This window comes from Cetorhinus maximus, chromosome 14 (assembly GCF_964194155.1).
Source record: "Cetorhinus maximus chromosome 14, sCetMax3.hap1.1, whole genome shotgun sequence".
NCBI lineage: Eukaryota > Metazoa > Chordata > Chondrichthyes > Lamniformes > Cetorhinidae > Cetorhinus > Cetorhinus maximus.
The window spans coordinates 12,230,641-12,253,961 of record NC_135892.1 but is presented as its reverse complement, the minus strand read 5'-3'; the positions used below and the strand labels follow the sequence as shown (position 1 = coordinate 12,253,961).

Sequence of the window (23,321 nt, the reverse complement as noted above, 5' to 3'; positions counted from 1 at the left end):
ACCACAATTTTAAGACCTTTTGTGAGGGTTTTTATTATCCTCCGTTGCAAAATATCTTTTGAAAATCTGGTGCTCAGATTGTGGCTGGACTGTGAGTTCTCAGCGATCCGCTTGTGAGAACGGGCTGACGATGGCCGGCAAAGACTGGCAGGCGATTGTCTCCATAAACGCTGGCCGTCAAGTTATAATTGTTGGAACAGGATTGTTTCATTACCTGGAAATTGCCTCCTTCCCTGTGTTAGCTTTCAAATCACTTGTTTGTTGTGAGCAATTGTCAGCCATACTGTTTATTACCTAATTGAATATCAGTAGCAAATGCACCCAAAGATAAACGAAAATGCAAGTACTTACTGACCTTGACTTGTTTTTACAAGTTGTTGGAGTTGATGGCTTTATTGCTGTTCAGTTGATAACAGTTGAAATGTTGTGCTATGAGAGGAAAAAGCTTTAATTCCCAGAGGGAAAAAAAAATACAGGTTTGCTTTGAGAACTGGTCCCTGTGCTGAAGCAGTAAAGTCCACATCCACCTGAGCTGTGGGAAAATTAGACAAAAGATGATGGCACTATTTTAACAGCTTCATTTTCAAAGGGGCTTCAGCCAATGTGGAGCAAGGCTCTGCAGTAAAAGAATTACAGCCTTTAAACTCAAACAGCTTGATATTTTATACACTCTATGAACTAATAGTTTACAGCAAAATACAGAAAGCTTTTAAAGGGAAAAATATTTAGCCATTTGGAATGTGTACTAGGAACAACTAGGAAGGCCACACAGGACCTGGAATCCATTCAGCCCTCGAACCTGTTACACAGGAATAGGAGGAGACCATTCAGCCCTTGGACCTGTTGCACAGGAATAGGAGGAGGCCACTCAGCTTCTCCAACCTGTTCCACAGGAACAGAAGGAGACCATTCAGCCCCTCATGCCTGTAAAACAGTAATAGGAGGAGGCCATTCAGCTTCTCCAACTGTTAACACAGATACATGTGGAGGCTATTCAGCCTCTCAAGCTTGTTACACAGGGACAGGAGGAGGCCAATCAGCCCTCCAACTCTGTTATACAGATACAGGAGGAGGCCATTTAGCTTCTCCAACTGTTACACAGGAATAGAAGGAAGCGTTTCAGCCCCTCAAGCCTGTTACACAGGGACTGGTGGAGGCCATTCAGCCCCTTAAGCCTATTACACTGGGACAGGTAGAGACCATTCAGCCCTTCAAGCTTGCTACACAGGGACAGGAAGAGGCTATTCAGCCCTCCAACCTGTTACACATATGGAGGCCATTCAGCCTCTGAAAATTTATTCTGTTATTCAATTAGACCAGCTGATCTGTACCTTAGTTCCATCTGTCCACCTGGTGCTTTAACCCTTAATGCTTCTGTCTAACAAAAATCTATCTTTCTCAAGTTTTGAAACTATCAATTGAACTCCAGCCTCAAGAGGTTTTTGGGGGAGACAGTTCTGTATTTCTGCTTGTAATGGCTGATGTCGAATTGAGCTGAAATTCCTCTTTAGTTTGTGAAAGGGAATTTTAGACAAACATATTAAGTATCTCTAGGCTTAACTGTATTCGTCTGAAATGACTACAGTGTAATCTCAAAGCTTTAGAGGGCAAATATTTGAGACATAATGGGGTAGAATGACTGCGCGACAGTTCTGTTGCCTTTCCCAGGAGTGATGCATCATTCAAGTATGTTTCCAACCTGCTAGTGTGCAAAAGTACTCAGTTTCCCTGAAAGCTTCTTAAATTAGTTGCCCACAAGTTAAAACAAACTCAATATTCAGTTATAACAAATAGTTCATGAAATGTAATTAGGGTTCCCGATTTTAGTTTTAAATGGTAAGATCATTTTTGAAGTTAGCAGCGTCGATAAATAGGAAAACAGTTTAGCCACATACGCATTAAGTTTCGGACAATGGTGCTTTCTTAAAAGAAAAACATTATTTTCCCTACTTTGAGCTGCAAGACAGAGGAAAAGTTCTGGTTGACTTAGAGCTGAGCCCGAGACTGGGTGACCAGGAATGGAACCGTGGTCCTCCGAACGTTCTTGTTTGCAACTGGCCTTACTGCTGAACAAAAGCAGAATTGAAAGCACCTCAGATTTCATGCAGCCAAAAATATATGACTGAAAACTACAAAATATATAGCATCAAACACAGGATCCTCCCTCCCCACCAAACAATTTATATTTTGCTCAGCTTAGAAGATAGAATAATGGCACAAAGAATATGGGGTGGGGGGTGGGGGGGGGAGTCATTTCCTCTATTGTGAAATTGTAAAGTTGTTTGTAGATAACTGGTTCAGAGGAAACATTTTATCACTCTTCACACAGTGCTAGTTTATGGTAAAGAAAATGCAAAAGGAAAATGTTTGTTTGAGTGGTCATTTTGAAGTATTAACCATGCGATATTCCAAAACTAGAGTTTACCTAGGTAAGTTTCCCGGTGAATGCAGATTAAGAGAAGGCTTTGTGTGCAATGATCGTTCCTACAAAGCCAGAGGCCTAAGCACATAATCTAGAATGACACTCCAGGGCAGCAGTAAGGAAATGCTGTACTGTTGAAGATGGTGTTAAAATCGAGGCCTGGTCTTCCCATTGAGATGGATGTAAAAGATCCCTTGGCACTCTTTGCAGTCAAGTTCTCTAAAAGAAGGATGGAGAAAGTAAATACGGTGGTAATGGAGAAATATCACATGTCATGTTTTTCATCATTAACATGAGTGACTCCAGCATTTTACCAAATCCAGCTTTGCTAAGCTTTATGGAGAGAATTTTAAACCTTAAGTCACCCCACCCTGCGCTTGTTACGGTCTATCATGGTGCGCTCTTGCACACTGGCAGAACTTGTTGGATTTTTCAAGATAATCCAACGCCTTCCCCAAGGGAGGCAGTTAAAATGCCGCTGGTTCCCAGACCCTGAAGGAACTTGGGAGACATTTTCTTTCTCAACTCTCTGCCCCCACCCCCCAGTCCTCAACCGACTCCCTAAAGCAGGTTAGGATTACTCCAGGAAGTCACGAACAGTATTCAAATACCTTGGCTCATTGAAATCAGCGCAATCTCAGGCGGGCAGAATTCCCGTCCCCGTTAGCTGGCCAGATGCTGAGATGGAAAATCTAGGCCTGTATGCCCTGGTATTTATTGCACGTCAACCCTAACACCAGAAGTTTTCAAAAAAAAGAATCTACACGTTGCTATCTAACTACCTTGGGCACACATTGTGTCGGCTTTTTGTTGTTGACAGAAATCACCAAAAGTCATCTTTTTGTTTGACATGATGGATTGCATCTTGTGGTAAAGCAATGAGTGGCGATGAATGGGAGTTAGTCTACAAGCAACAAAAAGGCATAGAGGTGCTGAGAGACACGATCTGATACACGTTAGCCACATTTTCAGGGAAAGATCTGATAGCATGTGGACATTGTATTTTATCTCTAACTGATTGGGATAGCAATGCTGAGCAGGCATGGTGAGAGAGAGGGGAAATCTCATGGTGGTAGATGTGATGTGATAGAGAATTTAACTCTTTTCTCCGTCCTTGTCTCCGTATTTTATACGGCTAATCCTACTGGGTTTGTTTTTCGTGTTTGACTTGGAGATTAGATGGGTAACTATCAACTGAATGAGCTGTATCTATTTGATCCTCATTCAATTGTTCTGTATTATCATTCACTAGCTTTGAATCCTATAAGGGAACAAGCTAGTTATTGCCTCTGCTGTTTGAACAAAAACTTTGGCCTGCTGCGGATGTTTTTTTATTTCATCTTCGTCCTAAATGATACATCAAAATGTTTACCAGCCGCTTTGGGTTTTATGAAATCATTTCAAGATAACACCACAGCTAATTCCAATCTTTCAGCAAAAAAAAAACGCGGTTCAGCCGCAGAGATTGTGATAAATATTCTGGTCAAAAGTTTAATTGCTCACTTTTTACTCAGTTTAGTTGCCAGAGTAATGATGGAAATACTGTTTGAAGTGTAGCTCTCTGAGTGCCGGGCGCTATTACTTGCATTATTGAGATGCAGAATATCAGACTGAACAGAATCATGGCCCTAATGCCGCAGTGTTGTGCTAATTTTAACTTGAAAAGAGGATGAAGATAAACTGACTACGGCTAGGCTCCATATGCCATGCCAGTGATAATACGGTGTTGTGCAATACCCTGTGAATAATGCCCCTGTTACTTTATTATATCTTTTCAGATGCAAGAGTATAATTTTCATAATACAGAACGCCTGTTGAATCTGTTTTACAAAATATATGCCGTTGTTTTGTTCTGTTTCAGCACATGCAGCAAGTATTAGAACCTGTAATGCTATTAGCCTCATTGTATCAATGCATTAGCCTATCTGAAAGGACTGAGGCGTAGATTTAATTCAGCGTTTGTTTGGCTAGAAAATTATCAAATTTGTTTGACTTGTTTTCGAACCCAACGGAGTCCAGACTGCGAAAAGCTTCCCCTAGTGTAACGCTCTCTGTCTGGGCCTCCCCGCCCCTCTCTAAAGTGGGTCCGATTTTAACCCGGTTTAAGTAGATAGGTTTTGAATGGGTTAAAATCTATTGGTTGAAATGAAATTCCAGCAAAGCCGTGATTTTTCCAAGCAGACGACGGAATGGTTCCATATTTGGGGAATTTTAGTTCTACAGTTACAGCTATAAAGAGTGTTTGACCTTTTTATTTGTAACTGAGAGCACTCACAGGGCGAGAGCTATTTGTTTCTGCTAAGCTGAGAACCCTCCCCGGTGTGGACACTGCAGATGGAGTGAGCCTTGTTGCAGGGCTTGGAGAGTGGGTAAAAAGCTTTGTGTTCACAACTGGCAAAGAGTTTGACCCGTGGGTGACCCTGGCCAAACAAACGCAGAGCTGAAGAGGCTCCTTTTGACACGGATACCCATTGAGGGTTTTAAGCAGAGAGATAACCCGACCCTCACGGATTGCCAGGGACTCAAAATGCCTGACACAAGGTATCCCCAGGTTTGACTTGGAGGAATTAAATTGTTGTGAGGTAGTGTAAAGATATTAAATACTAGCAGAGAGAGGTTAGTGCAAAAGGCGCATTCTTTAGCAGACACAAGGTGGTGGAAAATTTTAGTAAGTTCTGTTGCTAAGTTGCATCTCCTGGATGAAGAAGTGCACATATTTTAACAGGTAATTTGATCCTTGCAGCAGCTCATGGAGTTGAAAAATAGGCAGGGCTCCATTGATGGATATGTTTGATAAGTGCTGACTAAAAAGGGTCTGGCATTAAGCAATGTCAGATCTTCTCTCTGCTATCCCTGCTCTTTGTCTCCATAGGGTCTTTTCCACAGGGAACAAATACGTTCAAGTAAATAAAAGCAAAACAACAGCAGTGGCCCGTATCATTGCAGCACACATGCTCGCAAGTCAACTTCTGCAGGAAGCTGAAAAAGCTGGTGCATACCATTTCCATTGCATCTTTATCTCTCCAACTTATTGTTTGCTGCTAAGAGCACAGGCTGCAATTTCCCCGTGTAAAAGCTTCCTGTTGCCTGCCTTTTTAACACAAGTTTTTTCAGCAGGATTCTGAAGTCCATTGAATAAATGGTGGGAAGATAAAGCAACTTCTTAAATGGCTACGGGAACAGTCACAATACCTAAGAGCTATGATCATGCCACAGAGCAGGTGGTTGGGGGAGGTGGGGGTGGGGGGGGGGGGGGGTGGGTGGTCAAAAAAGCACAGCAAGATTCCAAGTGTCTCCCGTAAACGCTTTAATTCACGTGATAGATAGAACAGGCTGCATTTATATATGCGGCGAAAGTGCTTCACAGGAATATTTTTCAAACAAAGCTTGACACAGTTATTTAAGGAAATTCTAACAGATGACCAAAAGGGGTAGATTTTAAGGAGTTCCTTGGAGGAGGGGAGAGAGGCGGTGAGACGCAGAGGTTTAGGGAGGAAGTTCCAGAACTTTGGGCCCAGATAGCTAAAGGTATGGCCGCCAGTGGTGGAGCAATGAAAATCAGGAATGCACGTGTAAGGGTCCAGATTGAATTGAAGTAGTGCCGAGATCTCGGAGAGTTGTAGCGGTTAGAGGAGGTTACAGAGATAGGGAAGGGTGTTGAAGCCTTGGAAGGATTTGAAAACAAGGATGCGTTTTTTAAAATCAAAATGTTGCTGCCCAATGTAGGTCAGCGAGAGCTATTAATCCCAGTTATCCAAGTTATTCTGAGAGAAATACAAATATACTTCGCTCTGAATCCTGAATTGAAAACTCACAGGGAGTGTATGGAGTCACCTACATGAGATTTGTTCAGATTTACACACTTGACTCATCTGTAAGAAATTACACTTTCTTTTCCCAGCACAAAACACAAACATATTTCAGCCCCTAGACGGGGACAAATGGATGAAGCTTTATGCTAATAACCATTCCTAAATGTACTGTTGCTAACCCTGCATGCCTGGCCACTGCTTAGGAGTTAGTATTGCAGAGAAGCAGTCCTATGCCCTAGGGCTGAGCCATCAATTTCTGTATCTTGACAAGTAATTTTCTCACTCTGAAAGCCTCAAGAATCTTGTGCACTTTCAAGAGTTAAGTCCTGATGTGATGCAATGAGAAAAGAAAATGTGAAAATATTTTTAAAAATTACATGGTACCTAAGTTAAGAAAGGAATCCTTAAATTTTAACCATTTGTGTGTTTCAAGGAAAAAAAGAGGGGAATATGTTTACAAGATTGCATGGTTTAGGTGAGTTAATAATTTTATTGACAGTAAAAGTAGTGATTTGTACCACACTGACAGCATAAAAATAGATGATTCACTGAGCAATTATCCTCTAATTTCAGTTTATCACACAATTGATTTGCTACAAGCCACATAATGCCACATTTTCTCAAGTCTATATTTTACTATAATTTTAATAATAATTTTTCCCTGGTTTAACACAATGTGGATTGAGGCATAGAAAAGTGTACACCTAGGGCTTTATGTTTGAACGCTTTAATAAAACCACTCAAGAGAAGTGGGAGAATTTTCCATTTTCCAGCATTAGCCTCCTTCATATTAATGGGTCACACAATTCACCAGAAAGAAACTTTAGGAACTGCACAAGAACAGTTTGTGGGAGCAACATTCATCTGAGGGAAAGAATGGCAATTATTGTCAATTCCCCACTAAACTCAGAAGCTTTCATTGTTCTGCTGTATTCTGCCTCAGCACTGACGCTGTGCGTTTAAGAAAAATTGTAGAAAGCCACTGCACATAAATTTTAAAAAGTGATCTGCATGCTCACAGTCTAATGGTAATAATGAATTTAGAAACATTCATTTAACTTGGTTTAGGGTCCTTCTTAGCTCTTGCCTTTTCCTGTGTCAAAACAATCTCCGGCTGTTGTAAAATCCATGCCAAGTACATACCATCTCATTTATTAACACTCAGTTGCATTTTTAAACTTGAACAAAAAAATGATGGAAAGATTCCTCGTGCAATAAACTGAAACATAGATTGCAGCTTTTCCTAGTCATTTGAGCGATCTTTTCTGAGTTGTTTTGGGTCAGCTGCTGAGACAATAAAAAAAAACCGCACTTACTATGTGTCAGAAAAAATCAACCTCCTCCCACCCTGCACCCCCACTCCTCAGTTCAACCAAAATGTCAAGAATTGATGAGAACCGTTGGCGTTAGTCTAAATCCTTGCACGGTATCATCATTGCTGTTTGAATTTAGCATAAGACATGTTTGTTACAGGAAATAACCATACACATGACGCTTACTTATCTCCAGCCTGTGTCATTTAGATAAGTGGTATATAAGAAAATCTTCATCCTCTATGTCAATAGTTAATAAAAGGAGCTCATTTTGGTAAATTGCAGAGCTGAGTTTACACAATGAATAAAGAAATATTTGGAAACATGTTAAAAGGCCTGGAATACAATCACCAGCAATTTCAAATGGCCCACTGGTGTGTTCTTGCTTTCTGTCTCTCTCTCTCACTCACTCTTGAGACTGAAAAGAAAGAGGACTTTATTATCCATGCTAACATTGCAATCAGAATTACGCATTAAAATAATAAATCAAAATGGTTTGCACTCTAAATGACACATTGACCAAGGCCACATCCACCGGTTGGAAGTATAGTATCTGCAACCAGTGATGCGGGCCAGTTAGTGATGTGTGATTTTTAATGGCAGGAACAGAGATGAATGGCGGATGTAATAGGTTAGAGAAGAGAGAGAGGGAGAAAAATATGAAATGGCATCAATTCATAAAAGTATTGATCTTAGAAAATGGCGGTACTGTGTTACTGGGTTCACCCTCAGGACTGATGTCTGTTTTTTTGGAGAGGCAATCCTTATTCACTTCCATTGAAGAATCCAAACACTTGGTAGAGGTGACTGTCTGATTGGAATGACTACAAGGGCAGGTTTCATTGTGGTGTACAGGCTAATATTGAGCTTTTTGAATATGGTGTTTGCTTTGTTGGATGGGATAACTACTCTTGAACGAGATGAATGCTCCAGCATCTTAACCTCTTGTGAAGTCAATAGGTCGTGTTTTATATTACGGTGTCAGTCTTGTGAAACATTTTTGCAAATAGTACAATAAATGTGTTGAACCTTTTAAAGATATGATCATAGATTTTGAAGTAAACTGTTGCCAAGTTTGCTTGAGATTATTACATTAAACACTCACTCCGTCCACCGCTGATGAACAGTAGCAGCGGTGTGTGCCATCTACAAGATGCACTGCAGCAGCTCACCAAGGTTCCTTCGACAGCACCTTCCAAACCCATGATCTCTACCGTTTAGAAGGACAAGTGCAGCAGACGCGTAGGAACACCACCACCTGCAAGTTCCCCTCCAAGCCCTACCCCATCCTGATTTGGAAATACATCACTGTTCCTTCATTACATTACATATTTGACATTACAACAGTGATTACACTTCAAAAGTACTTCAGTGGCTGGAAAATGTTTTGAGATATCCTGAGGTCATGAAAGATGCTATATAAATGCAAATGCTTCTTTCTCTCTTCATTATTGCTGGGTCAAAATCCTGGAACTCCCTCCCTACACCGCATGGACTGTAGCGGTTCAAGGAGGTAGCTCGCTACCGCCTTCTCAAGGGCAATTAGGGATGGACAATAAATGCTGATGTCGCCAGCACACCCCAAGAATGAATAGCCTCGAGTCTGCTCCACCATCCAGCTGGATCTAGCCAGAGAGTGGTGAATCTATGGAATTCATTGCCACAGAAGGCTGTGGAGGCCAGGTCATTGAGTGTATTTAAGACCGAGATGGATAGGTTCTTGATTGGTAGGGGGGATCAAAGGTTACGGGGAGAAGGTGGGAGAGTGGGGTTGAGAAACTTATCAGCCATGATTGAATGGCGGAGCAGACTCGATAGGCTGAATGGCCTAATTTCTGCTCCTATGTCTTATGGTCTTATGGATCATGGTTGATCTCCTACCTCGATGCCATTTTTCCATACTATCCCCACTGCCTTGAGATCTTTGATATCTAGAAATCCATCGACCTCAGCCTTGAACATACCCAACGACTGAGCCTCCACAACCCTCTTGGGGTAGAGAGTTCCAAAGATTCACCACCCTCTTAGTGAAGAAATCCCTTCTCATCATAGTTCCAGATATTCTACCCCTTATTCTGAGACTGTGCCGCTCTGTGTCTATGTGGTGTAGGTACACCCGCAGTGCACTTAGGAGGGCGTTCCAGGATTTTGACCCAATGAAGGAATGGCAATATATTTCCAAGTCAGAACCCTGTGTGACTTGGATGGGGAACTGTAGGCACCTAATGGCTGCTTTTCTGAAGTAGCTGTTAGTCAGCTGGGAGTTTTGGCTAGCATTGTTCGCCTCCATTTGACTGCAGAAGGCACCGCAGCTGACCCTGCTTCTGTCCTCTCTCTGGTTGGAGAGCGCTCTGGTCTTTGCTATTTATAACAGCGACACAACTGCATTCCTTTACAATCCTGCTGCCAATTAAAAGAAACGGGGGAAATGTAAGGTCCCGCTCCCAATGTCCACACGTACTAACTTGGTAGGCAGCAAACTGCAGTCGGGGGACCCAGGTGAGTTGCGCTTCACCCAGGAACCTTGAAGCAAATTCCGGTGCCCCCACTGAGACCAGCTCATTCAGAATAAGTCCCAGATTGACCCCCAGGAATGGCTCGGGCCTGTATGGCCAAGGATCTGAACGGTGGAATTTTTTTTCCCTTTCAAATAAGGAATATATCAAATGATCTCAAAAAGCCAACGTTACACACCTCCCATGTGAGGGAAGCGCACACTTAAATGACATAAGGAACTGTGCCAAAATTTCTGACGGAAAACATTTTCACAGCTATTGTGTGGGCTTCTTTCACTTCCTCCCTGAAAAAAAACTACTGAACAAACTGCAATGCAACATTTGTCTTTTGGGGGTAATTTTAACCTCCTCACTGGGCAGGATGCCCATGGAATCATGTGCAACGCTGGTTTTACGGACTGCCCGCTATCACCACCTGCTGACGTCCCTGGGAAGTAGCCCTCCTGTGAAAACTATCTTGGGATAGTCAGCTCCATTTAAAGGTGCTGCCTAAATGCAAGTTGTTGTTGTTGTTGTCAAATGGGTTTTTTTTTGGGGGGGTGGTTGGGGTCCGAAGTCAGCGTTGCAGCCGATCCTGTCACCTTCCCATTGGGCATCCAAGCCTCACAGAGACCGTGCTCATGATGGTGAGCTGCACAAGTCAGATAGTTCAGAATGATTCTGATTTTACCTGTGCCGAGATTAGGAGCTGAAATGAGCGTTCACAGCGTGTGCAGCGTGGTCCCCAGAGTGGAGTGCTAACCTCTGAATGCACAAAACCACTGAGTGGAGGCATCCAGACTTGCAGTAACTCACTGAGCCACAGACAGGCTTATCAAAACAGCAGAGAGTGGGGGGGGGGAGTTCCTGCCACCCCCCCCAGAAACCACTTCAATTTTTCAACCAAGAAAAAACTCTTTCTACCAAAACCAGCGTTGAAATTGGCGTAAACGTTTCTGTGAATTAAAAAGCTTTCTTTTTCGCGCGAGGTGATTTTTTTTTTTAAAAACAGTAATGTGCAGGAGGTCTTAAAAATAAAAGTTTTGGAAATGAAGAAGTAAATAATTGGAGTTTTGTTTTGGACTGTAAGTCGACACTGACAAATTATAGTTTCCTGTCCACAAAGTCTTAGCCAAATGTTTCTCTGAGCATTTAAGGTTATGAAACAATTGGGATTTAGGAAGAAGTATTGGGGATAAAATTCTCATCCTAGTTTTCACATCCCTGCAGGACCTCCCCCCTGCCCCATCTCCCTAACCCCCTTCAGCTCCCCTCTACCTCCGAGATATCAGTGCCCCTTCTCGTTCTGGCCCCTTGTGCTTCCTGCTTTTGATCCTAGTGTAATAAAAAACGTTCCAAGACATGTCACAGGAGCGGATAAAGCAAAATTTGACACTTGAGCCACACAAAGAGATATTAGGAGGTGTCAGCTGTGGCTCAGTTCGTAGCATCCTCACCTTTGAATCAGAGGGTTGTGGGTTCATGTCTCACTCCCGGAAAACCAAGAACTGTGATTGTACTCGAAAGAGTTACATGCGATCTGTTGATAACTCGAAAGAGAGTTACAAAGAGATATGAGGGCAGATGGTCAAAGGGGTAGGTTTAAAGGAGGAGAGAGAGAGAGGCAGAGGAGGTTAAGGGAGGGAATTCCAGAACTGAAGAGGCCCAAGCGACTAAAAGCGTGGCCACCAATGGTGGAGTGATAGACTATTATAACTGGCAAAGGTTTGACCATTAACTTAACGCTACATTTTCTAGAAGACAATAATTTGTCAATTTTGACATTAGAGAAAAGAAAAGCACGTCCAATGTTTTGCAGAGAACGCGAACATGTTAAAAAAAAGCCTAGTGATTTAAAGAAAAAAGATATTACTTTTTGTGGTGTTGTCTGGCAGGTTGGAGTATGAACTTTGTGCTAAAGATACTGATTTTTTTTTCCATTAAATCAGTGCAGGTAAGGTTGAATACATGTGAGACACATTGAACAGTACATTACTCCTAAAATCTGAAGCAGCTCCAACACAGCATTCCAGTACACATCCTCAGAACATCAGCTCTGTAATGCCAATCTGGAATCTTGGGTGCAATATAAACTGTGAAATTATCCCTTTATAATAAACTGACCGTAAAAAGAGCTTGTTTACAAACCAGCAATGTGGGCCCGTGGCCAGGGAATGTCCAGGGTGATTTTGCCTCTGTTGTCTGTAAACTTCGAATGAATACTGTCGCTAGAGCCAGGGGCTTTGGCCGCAATATTATTTTCCCATGCATGAGTGCTGGACAGGTGGATCTCCACAGAAGTGTGCGTGCCCTGTCCAGCTTACCATGTGTCTGAATTTTATGTCACGGACCATTATTAGCATGTGCTGAGCTCCAGGGAAGTCCCTGCGTTGGAAATTGGAGGAGGAACAGGGGTTCAGCAAAAGAAATGAGAGGCAGGGCTGCTTATAGTGACGCCAGATTGTAGATGATTGGATAATTTCTCCTGTCAATCACATCTAGAGACCATGCTGCAGTAAAGGACTGGGATTGATTCTGCTCACATCGTTTGTATGTTGCTATCCTCCACTTACTGCATTTTACTGGGAAATTCATAGGCCAGTACACACCACAGGACTCCATTCAGCCCATTGAGTCTGCCCCAACTCTTTTTAAAAGAGCAATGCAGTTGGCCTCACTCCCTTGCTCTTTCCCCACATCACGCTTTTTATCAGGAGAAGTTGCTGCAGTTTTGGTTATGAGTTCTGCTTGCTGTAGTTCGTGGAGGCTCTTGTTAAATTTGGTGTGCTGTTTCAACAGACTTTGTTTGCTTTGAAATAGACCATTTGTTGTGTGTCCTGCACAAGTCTCCACCTCTCCAACTCATTGGCTGACAGAGTAGTGCCAGTAGGCAATCGATATATTTAGGGGCGCTTAAATACGCCGGAGGTTTTTCTTTCCAGTTTTCATTGAACCAGTCTGTACAGCTATTGCACACCCATCAACCAGAAAATATTGAAAATAACATTCGTGTATTATTAAGATGATATTCAAATACTCCAACAACATTAGAGGACAGTTATCGCATGCACATGTGAATGGCTGGTATTTGGTCATTCCTGCTAACAACACCATATATAACGAAACTTCCTTGTAACCCTATATATGATTACCCTTTTCCTTGTGGGTTTCAAAATCTGTGAAAAATGATGCTTCATTCTTTTATTGGGAAAAAATGATGAAACCTGCACAGTTGCTGTAGGCATAGGTATATGGTTATTAAATCATGGTTATGCTGCAATATAACAGTGAAAGGCAGATGACCCTAAAGGGGTCTTTCCACAGTAAATGGTGGCCAGATTCTTTGGTGTGTTTGCTGGACACCCTGCTGAGATGAGCCAAAATGGACCATGGTGGGGAGAAGACAGCATCACACCGCTCACACGTCATGATATTGTGGCGAAAATGTTGCATGGCCATTTTGCTGTTTGCCTTACTCAGGCATATGACTGAACCCTTGAATCGACTGTATTCCTAGCCCAGTACCGTAACAAAACAGCAGCGCTGATCTGAGATACAGCTAGTGCTGCGTGACAGGACAAATGAGGCTGCTGTTTTTATTAACACCTACCCAGGAAACCCAATGAGACATTTCCACCATCATTTGCAACTTGCTACAATTTTTTTTTTTGCGAGGTTTATTCATAGAGAACTGGGTTATTTCAATAGTCAAAGACAATAACGCGGAAAACATCAATACTTACAGCCTTTGTTCAGTTTTTGTTGGGAGAAAAAGTACGGACCTTTCCATTTTCTTGTGACTAGTAAAAATATGAAGGATAGGTATGGCATAAAGGAACTATATTTTATTTACAGTTCAGTTCTAAGCAGTTTTAGCAAGAAAAAAGTTACTAAAAATGCTAAAGGGAATTTTAAAAAAATCAATAATATTACCAGCATCCATATTTGGATTAACTTAAACTGCTTTGAAGCTAATTTTAAAACCTGCAGATACATAGGCAGGAGGGGCTAAAATATAAGGTGCAAAACACACACACACACACACACACACACAGAGTTATAAATACAGTAGCGTGACACATTTGCAGCCATGAAAAAACAGACAACTAAAATATTTTCATAGCATAGCTAGATTTTCGAGAGGAGGAGTAGAGGAAGAGTGCCTTGACCTGTGTGAAGGGGAACCCCCTGCAGACATAACCATTCTGACCCATTGAATGGTCTGAATACGATAAATGCTGCTTTATCTTTTCTTGAAAGGAACAAGATAGAGAGGCCTAAATGCCTGGGCATGCTTAAATGGACAACTGTGCAATGTTTGAGCTGAGTGGGTGTTTGAAATCTGAGCAATCCAACAGACTAAGAGCTGCCACAGGTCACCTGCTGCCCTCCATGGGGATAGGCGCAGACCTTACAAGAAATTGCCCATGGTTGAATTGTAATACAAATTCCTTTCTCTACTGACTGGCCTCTTTCACCAGACCATGGCCTATAAAATTTTGTAAAAACAATTCTAAAAAAAATATTTCAAAGGGCAAGCGACTGTGATGAAAGGTTTGACAGTTTTGACTTACAGTTCATGCTCTTCATTACTAGAAAATTGAATTGCGGGACCATGTCTCAGCAATGCTTGCTACAGATCCAATGGCATTCTTAAATAAAGCCTGGTTGTTGTGCTTTTTTTCCTCTCCTTTCTGGTGCTTGCAGCTGTAAAGCAGCAATATGTCAGCTCCACTGATTTTTAAATCGTATTTTGACTAAATTGTGATAAGCACAAAGACAGCTTGCACCTCGACTTGCAATATGCCATTTATACAGAGTCAGGTATCGGCAATTAAAGTGGCATTTCAAACAATCATATCAAAAGAGATTACCCTAAATTCATCTGATAATGTCATGCAATGCCTAGAGAGATGGTGAGAGAAGTTACAGACCATTTGAATGGATCAAGCTCATCAGAACTAAGACAGTAGGAATGCTCACATGATGGCTGGCTAAGTGTGTTGCACATGTGTGGAGTGACTGCAAGGCCTGTGTGCAGGCTCTGCCCCCACCCCCTCAAATAGCCAGAGGCGATTGAAGAACGCCTCTGGCCGCCTAACTCACTGGTCTGCTGCTTAATTGCCACATGGAGTCCGTGACACATGGGCAGATGATATGACATTTTCAGCTCCTGTCACTAGCGAAAGCCACAGCACAGCTCACACTAGTTGCTAAGAATCTGTCAGAAACTGTTAGCAGTTGGCAAAAGTTGCCCTGTGGCATTTCCTCGTGGCATCCGCAAAACGAGCATAAATCACCCAATGGAGCCTGCTGCTGTACTAATGAGGCTGTAAGCTTGTTTATGGACTAGCATCATTTTTATGATTATTTCCACCTTTTCAGTTTTCCCTTCATAATTTGCCTTCGCTTTGGAAGCAGGAGAAGTCAAAGCTAGAAATGAAGCCAGTGCTGATATTTTGCAAATGTGGCCCATAGCCGCTACCATATGGCTCCCTGCGAGTGATCTCGCTGGAGTCTGAAAAGAGAGAGAGAAAAAGAAATTAGCCCCAGACCTCACAGAGATGCTATCAAATTACAGCGAAAATGGGAATGCCAATAAAATTGATGCTCTAGAGTTTTCTCCAAGGTTTTGACTCTCAGAGGTCAGTACGCAAGAAAAGTGAGAAAAGAATAGGTGAAAAATGTGTTTGGGGGAAGAGATAAAGAAGAAATGTCTGTACGGGCACAACAATTTCTTTTGGCATCTGGTGGGTTAGCATATCCACCTCTTCCTACCCATATCTTCAGCTCACTCTGGAGAGACAAAGTTCTATTTTCTCTTAGGCATCCCTGAACACAACCCGATTTCGCAGCGGACTGAAAGCATTTGCTCCTAATGAAAATCTTGTCTTAGATTACAAGCCAGCAGTGTAGTCGCCCCTCCCAGATGAAAGCAGAGCTGCTCTATTTGCCTAAAACAGTAGGGAGAGCAAACTGTGCATGAAAGCTGAGGCTATGTTTTTTTGGGCTGGTGCTAATGATGTAACAGAAACCTGTTATTTGGGGTAAGCCGCTCTCTACAGCTTGATTGAGGGGCATAGTCCTCGCTTGAAAGCTTTCGCCGTTGTATCTACATAAGTCTTTACTTAAAAATTTCTGTTTCTAGTGTGGGTGCTTTTGCTACATAAGAAAAACAGGAAAAGTACTGGCGAGTGTTTTATATGGAATGCAGAAAGCCTTTCCTTCTCCTAATGGTGTGTATAATGCAGGTGCCCTGAAGGCATGCTTTCAGGGATTCTCTTGCCTGAGGTAATGGGAAGCAAAGGCTGTTTTAAAGCCTTGATTATTCTATTGATGCGCAAGGCTGGAAAAAGTCATCTCTGGATTATAGTAGATATTTCCATAAATTATCAATGAATTCTTCTCTAGTGAGGCAGTGGGGCATTGCTAGTAAATGAATTTGAAGGCTTTCTTTGGCACAAATGGAAAGTTATGTGTAAAGAGGAGGGCTGATGCAGAGATGCTAAGATGGGGAGGGTACATCATTAGATTGGAAGCTGCTACAGATTTTTAATCAATAATCTGTACCCAGGACTTTTATTTTTAATTGTGGTGAACAGCCTTGCTTGCAGTGTTTATATTCAGAATTAAACAGCTGTTGATCTGTTTTTCAAGTCGAGTTTCTTTAATAAATTATAATGGGATGGAATAAATTGCCTTGCCTTACAACAGGAACACCCCAGCATTCATCTCAGCAACTCATTTGCATTTTGTGTTTGCCACATGTTTTAATGGTTGTCAGGATGAGACTAAGTACAATGCTGGGGAAATGGAACACAGTTCACTTTGCACCCAATGTCTGCCTCAAGTAATCTTAGGTCAGAAATAATATAGGTCAGATTCATTGTGGATTCCTCTTCACTGGGACTTAACCTTTGCCTCAAAATGGCACCCCCTACTGCCCCAGTGTGGAATTTTCACTTCCCATACCGGCTGGCCTTTTTTGGGTTTTCACACTTTAATGTCAATTTGTATTGAGTTTATGGTCAGTCCCGTGCTGTGAATTTCTATCCACAGAGGGCAAACCCGCAGCAGTCCCAAACTCAAATTTAAATAGGGTTCTTAGCAGTCTGCAGGGCGCAGACACTTTTCAGTCCATTGTCTGAGAACTGAGAAGTCAGCTTCACTGACTCAGCCAGTTCATTAGCACTGTAAACTTTGAATAATGTAAGAAAGAGTGCTAACAGTATTAGTTTTATTCTGCACTAAAGCTACATTGATAGGGGGACTGAAAATCAACACCTTTCCCCCAACCTAATTTTCATTGCAGAGTTTTAAAAGAGAACCTGGAGCCATGTGGCAAGTGCTTTTGGAGTAGTCAAAGTGTTAATAGCTTGTACCTGTTTCCCACACTACAGGTGGGATCTCTTGCCACCCAGCTACGTAGGAATTACAAATACTGTATTGTTGATTGTACTTATATGTGCGGCTGTACAGTCTGTGCACTGTGTGCAGCATTGCGATTAACTGCAGCTTGGAAATCCAGGTGAGAGCAATATTGGCCTCAATTCTTCTGTCTTGGCACAGGCGTTGGAGCCATTAGTGCCAACCAAACTGTGTGTTATGTGCCCGGTGTAAGCACAGGCAGATGGTTTGCATCTATGCCTGTAATGTTATTTTCTCCTCAGTCCCCGTCCAGCAGTGGGGCATTGAAGCAGCGAGGGGGATTGTACAAGCCCAGGGCAGGTGAATGACTGGCCCGTCCAGCTGTTTTCCACCCAGATGTTTGACGCAAACATTTTTTTTTTGTGTTTAAATAAGATCAGGGCACAGATGGTGCACACTGGTCTCCTCATTTTATTAAAATAATGGAGAACAGAAAGGAACAGTTAGTTTTCCGGAGTGGGGTTTGCTGGAAACAGGTCTCTGTGTGACCTTTTCCCCAGGTTCAAAGTTCAAGGTAATCAATAAAGTGCCTTGCGGGGGCACAGTGCTCATCATACGGAGCACAACACTGCACTGAACGAGAAGTAGATCATAGGAACTCAGGTACAAACCAGCTCTCATTCTGTGTGACTTTGCAAACAAGACTGCACTTGTACCCCAGTGCTGGAATATGATAGACAATTTATTTTGATGTATCTAATAATTTGTGCTAAGAGATCACAAGACTATCACCCAAAGATTAAATGACCTGGACCCAAAACACCTGGAAAACATTGACATTTAAAAAAAAACTCCTGATGTTGTGCAACCTTAAAGAAGCAATACAAAAGTCTTAAATGACCAAAAAGATTGCCTTAAAACTGCATCTTTAATGTACTGACAGGTGATGGCTTGGACAACAGTGTAGCTTCACCAAGCACAGGAGATGATGATGATCCAGACAAGGATAAAAAACGTCAGAAAAAACGAGGGATCTTTCCAAAAGTAGCCACAAACATCATGCGAGCATGGTTGTTCCAACACCTCACAGTAAGTGAAACATAACTTGATACGCCTTGAGATGCCGATGGATTTATAGATAATAGAGGGCAGATTTTTCTTGCGCTTTGATAGAAAAGGGTCGTCTAGATGGAGCACATGGAAGCGAAACTGGGTGGGAAGGATTGCACAGCTACTTTGGAGCCCACCCAATTATCTGCTCATTAGTTTAGCTTGGTAGAAAATGGATGGACTCTTTTCCCTGCCAGTTGACATCTCTCGGACTACAATTACATCAATCACTAAAAGTTGCACCACAGCTTAGCAAGGCCATAAGAAAGCAAACCATGCACTAGCCTTTTTTACTGGAAGGATAGAATTAAAAAGTAGGGAAATTATGCTGTATTGAACTTTGGTTAGACCACATTTAGAGCACCGTGTGCAGTTCTGGTTGCCTTATTATGAAAAGGATTTGGAGGCATTGGAGAGGGTGCAGAGAAGATTTACAAGGATGATACCAGAAATGTGTGGGCCTACATATCAGGAAAGGGTTGACAGGCGGGCTCTCTTTTCTCTTGAAAAAAAAGAAGGTTGAGGGGTGACCTAATTGAGATCTTTAAGATTCTGAAAGGTTTTGATAGAGTGGATACAGAGAGAGTGTTTCCTCATGTGGGGAAGAGCAGAACTAGAACTAGAAGCTGTCATTATAAGATAGCCCAAGAAATCCAATGAGGAATTCAGAAGAAAGCTCTTCACTCGAAGAAGGACATAGAATTAGCTACCACAGGGAGTGGTTGAAGCGAATTGTGTACATTTACTTAAGGGGAAACTAGAAAAGCGTATGAGGGAGAAAGGAACAGATGGTTAGGATGATAGATTTAGATGAGAAAAGATGGGAGGAAGCTGTGGTGAAGTATAAACACCGGCATAGAGTTACTGGGCCCAAAGGCCTGTTTCTGTGCTGTATATCCAAAGTCTTCTGATGTCTACCCTGTACATAGCCGATTCATTACATTGTCTTCAAAAAAGAGGGAAATGAGGGTAAAACAAAGACTTGAGGCGGGCTCATTTTCAAAGGAGGGTGGAGCATGGCAAGACTACCTTCAACAAACAACGACGTTACAAATTGGCTTCCTGGCATTTAGACTCTGAACACGACTTTAGAACCTGAAATTTGCAAGATCTCAAAAGGCTCAGCAAAATCGAGCGTTGGGAAGGTTCATACCGAAAATAAATTTAAAAATCCCTAATTTATGATGAGTTGAAGTGAAAAGTGCAGTAAGCTAGAATATTATGTAAGGGAAATGAAAAATTATAAATGATTATAGTTGCTAAGAAGATGGCAGGATTGAAAATGGGTCTTTTTTGTTTAACCATGACAATTCCTTGCCATCCTCCCATTCACCCTTTGTTGGGGTATTGGTTCTCAGGTCAATAACTGGGAGATAGGAGATATATGGTCAGGATTAAGGGAATGTATTCTGTTTTGATGGGATGTGACAAGCGGTGTTCCCCAGGAACCTGTACTGGGGCCTCAGTTTTTCCATATCTATCACTGACTTGGAGGAAGGAAGGGAAAGTTGTACACTCAAGTTTTTAGAGCGAGTGGGCAGCACAGTGGCACATAGAGTTCAATATGGTCAAGACTTTGCATCCAAGAAAGAAAAATCAGAATATTTTCATATTGGTGAGAGACCAGAAGCTTTGGAGGATCAAAGGAGTTTATGTGTCCAAGTATAGAAATCACTCAAAGCTCGTGGAGAAGTACCAAAAGTAATCAAAAGGGCTAATTTATTGAATATTGGCCTTTATCTTAAAGGGGCTGGATTGTAAAGGGAAGGAAGTGATGGTTCAGGGGGGGACAGAGTCTTGATCTGACATCCTGCATTCAGCTCTGGGCTTCAAATCTCAGGAAGGATATGTTGGCTGTGGAGGAGGTACAATGTGTAATCATCAAATGACACTGGAGCTTTAAGGGTTAAACCGTGAGGCCAAACTGCATAAAACTCATATTCCCATGAGTTTAGGAGGTTGAAGAGTGATTTAATTCAGATGTTTAAAATGATGAATGGGTAAGATAGGATAGTTGCAGAAGAACTATGTCATACTCTGGTAGAGGAGCCTAGAAAAGGAGGGCATGTTCTACCTTACTTAGAGCTGAGCCTTAGAGGGGTGAAATCAGGAAGCACTTCTTCACACAAAGGCCTGAATTTTCCAGCCCCGGGGGTGGTGGGGGAGTGGGGGGACAATATGGCGAGAGGGCCACAAATCGGTTTGACGCCGTCGTCAAACCAGTTTGCGATCGTCCGCTCCACCTATCAATGGCGGGGCCGTTTTCCTGCTGCCACACGTCAGGAACATAGGCCAGGATTTTCCCGTCAGCGAGTTGGGGGCGGGGCCCGCTCGCTGACACGAAAATAACACGGGATGACATCGGAGGGAACCCCCGACATCATCCCGCCCCATTTAAATATTCAGGAAGACGGGCGGACAGTGCAATCAGTTGTCCGCCCGCCAACCTGTCAATGGCCAATTGAGGCCATTGACAGGATAATTAAGCCAATTAAAGGCCCTGCCCGTCCAACCTTAAGGCCGGCGGGCAGGCCAGGAGCCCCAGTGGGCTTCTGATAAAGCATGAAACCTCATCCACTGGGGAGATGAGGTTTCATGTCCATTTTAAAAAAGCTTAATCAAGTTTTAGTCACACTTTTTAACATGTCCCATCTCGTGTGACATTGTCACATGAGGGGGACATGTTAATAATTTTTTTATTTTTCTATTTTTTAAGTTTATCAAACTGTCAGTGCTCTCCCTGAGACAGCACTTAGTCTCAGGGAGCAGTGCGAGCACTTTGACAGATGGGGAATCCCTCCCTCCCACACAGGAAGAGCATAGTGCTTCCCGTCGGGCAGGCCGCTGGACGGGGCCTTAATTGGCCTGCCCACTCAAAATGGTGGCAGGGCCCGCTTCGGCGGCAAAGTTCGGCTGCCCGCCCACCGCCAAGCCGGTGGGGCCCGCCCGCCCATCAAGGGCTAAATTCTGCCCATAATTTCAACACTTTAGCATCTCGCTATAAGCCCCGCTCACCAGAATCATCCCCCCACGCTGGATCATCCGGGCATGTCGGTGTGATTGCACGCTGACATGTTTCACAACTGTACACAAGTGACGTACACCTGGCGAGCTGCACTTTGCTCAGGACTTCGAGGTTTGTTTGCCTATCTCGCTTCGGGCAGCACTCGTAGTCATCAGCCCCAGGCTTCACAGGCAGCACCATGTCGCTTTTAGTCGGGGGGTTCACAGGCAGGTCTCTACCGACCAGACCAGCCGTAATGCAGGGACGGCTTTTCAATGGTTGCAGGGCTGGGGCTTGCCTGGGGAAGGGGGAGAAGTGGCTTCAGGCAAGGGAAGAGGCTGCAGGGTGAGGACTGTACTGGGAAAGGAGGGTATCCCAGGGTGTGTGTGGGGACACAAGTTGATCTGTGCAAGTGGCCTCAAGATGGTGAGGGCTGAGGGGGCAGCCTCCAGAGGAGATGAGGCCAGATGGAGATGTGAGGGTGTGTGAGAGAGTGAGTGGTGATGTGCTGTGAGTGAGATTATCTTGTGAATGTGTGAGTTTAGAGTGATAAGATGTTTGCCTTACCCTGGCAGCACGGATGTGATCATTCATCTGTTTTCTGCACTGGATGGCTGACCTCTTGTGTGCAGCGTTGGCACTGACCACCTCTGTCACCACCTCCCAAGCCTGAGCACTGAGACTGATGGGCCTCCTGCGGCCAGAGCTGGGGGTAGAGGACATCATGGCGGGCCTCCACGCGTCCAGAAGGCGTCCCAGGGATGTGTCACTGAATCGGGTTGGGGGGCTGCGCTCTTCTTGACTTTTGGGGCCATGTCTTCACCAGAGCAGTCCTGGGCTGCAAGCATTGAGAAGTATGTGCACGGCTGCAGTTTAAATGTGGCGCCCTGCCTGAGGAAGCAGTGAGGCAACAGTGTGGTGGCAAATCGGAGGCTGCCCACCAGCAAGATGCCGTCTTTCCTGTGGCTGCATAATTATTGAGGCGGAAAACCCGCCATTGCGACCAACGGGTAAAGCACCTTTTATACCTGCCCGCTACCGCACTTTGTGCAAATCTGGGACGAATACCACCCAAAGGATAGTGGAAATCAAGAACTCTCTTCCCAAATAATGCCTTGGGGTCAATTTGAGGCCTGAGATTGATATACCTTTATTAGGCTTTATAGGGGTACAGTAAATTAGTAATTATGTTATTGGGTTAGTAATCCCCCAACCTGGACTATTATCCAGAGACATCAGTTCAAATCCTACCACAGCAACTGGGGAATGTAAATTCAGTTAATTAAATAAATCTGGAATGAATAGCTGGCAGCAGTAATGGTGGCCATGAAGCTACCAGATTGTTGTGAACCCATGTAGAAAGCTTGAGCAGACATCAGAGCTGTGCTGTGCTGTGCTGTGCTCACAGGCGAAAGTGAAACTAAGACTAGGTCGCATGGTATATTTCCCTTCTAGTGATGTCATGCTGCTATCCCTGAAAGGCATATTACTGTCTTTTTAAAGATACTTTCCCCCTTCCAAAGAAGTATAACTATTTATAATACACGTTCATGTTTAGTTACCATTGCATAAGTGCATAGGACTGCTGAATCTATGATTCACTAAAGCGTAAAGGTAATCTGCTGGTACGCCCAGACCTTGAAATGGTAACCTTGTCAGGAGGTTTCTTCAGTTTCTCACAGCGATTCATGGGATTGTCGTTCTTGGATGTTGTTCCTAGTTTAATTCAGGATCTTGTTCTGGATTGAATAGGACTGTATTGGTAGTTGTATTTGTAGGTGGTTGAGGAGCTGGAAT

The 23,321-nt window shown here is 43.1% G+C and overlaps 1 protein-coding gene across 7 annotated transcripts in view; it reads left to right on the top strand.

The window, feature by feature from the left end:
• The window catches only part of meis1b (Meis homeobox 1 b), a 214,816-nt gene that overhangs the window by 46,488 nt on the left and 145,007 nt on the right, over positions 1-23,321 (top strand). For all 7 annotated transcript variants that reach the window (XM_078556497.1, XM_078556499.1, XM_078556501.1 and 4 more), the window contains one exon: positions 18,354-18,499. In XM_078556497.1, the coding sequence (XP_078412623.1) occupies positions 18,354-18,499 (146 nt within the window). The remainder of the gene's footprint in view (positions 1-18,353; positions 18,500-23,321) is intronic.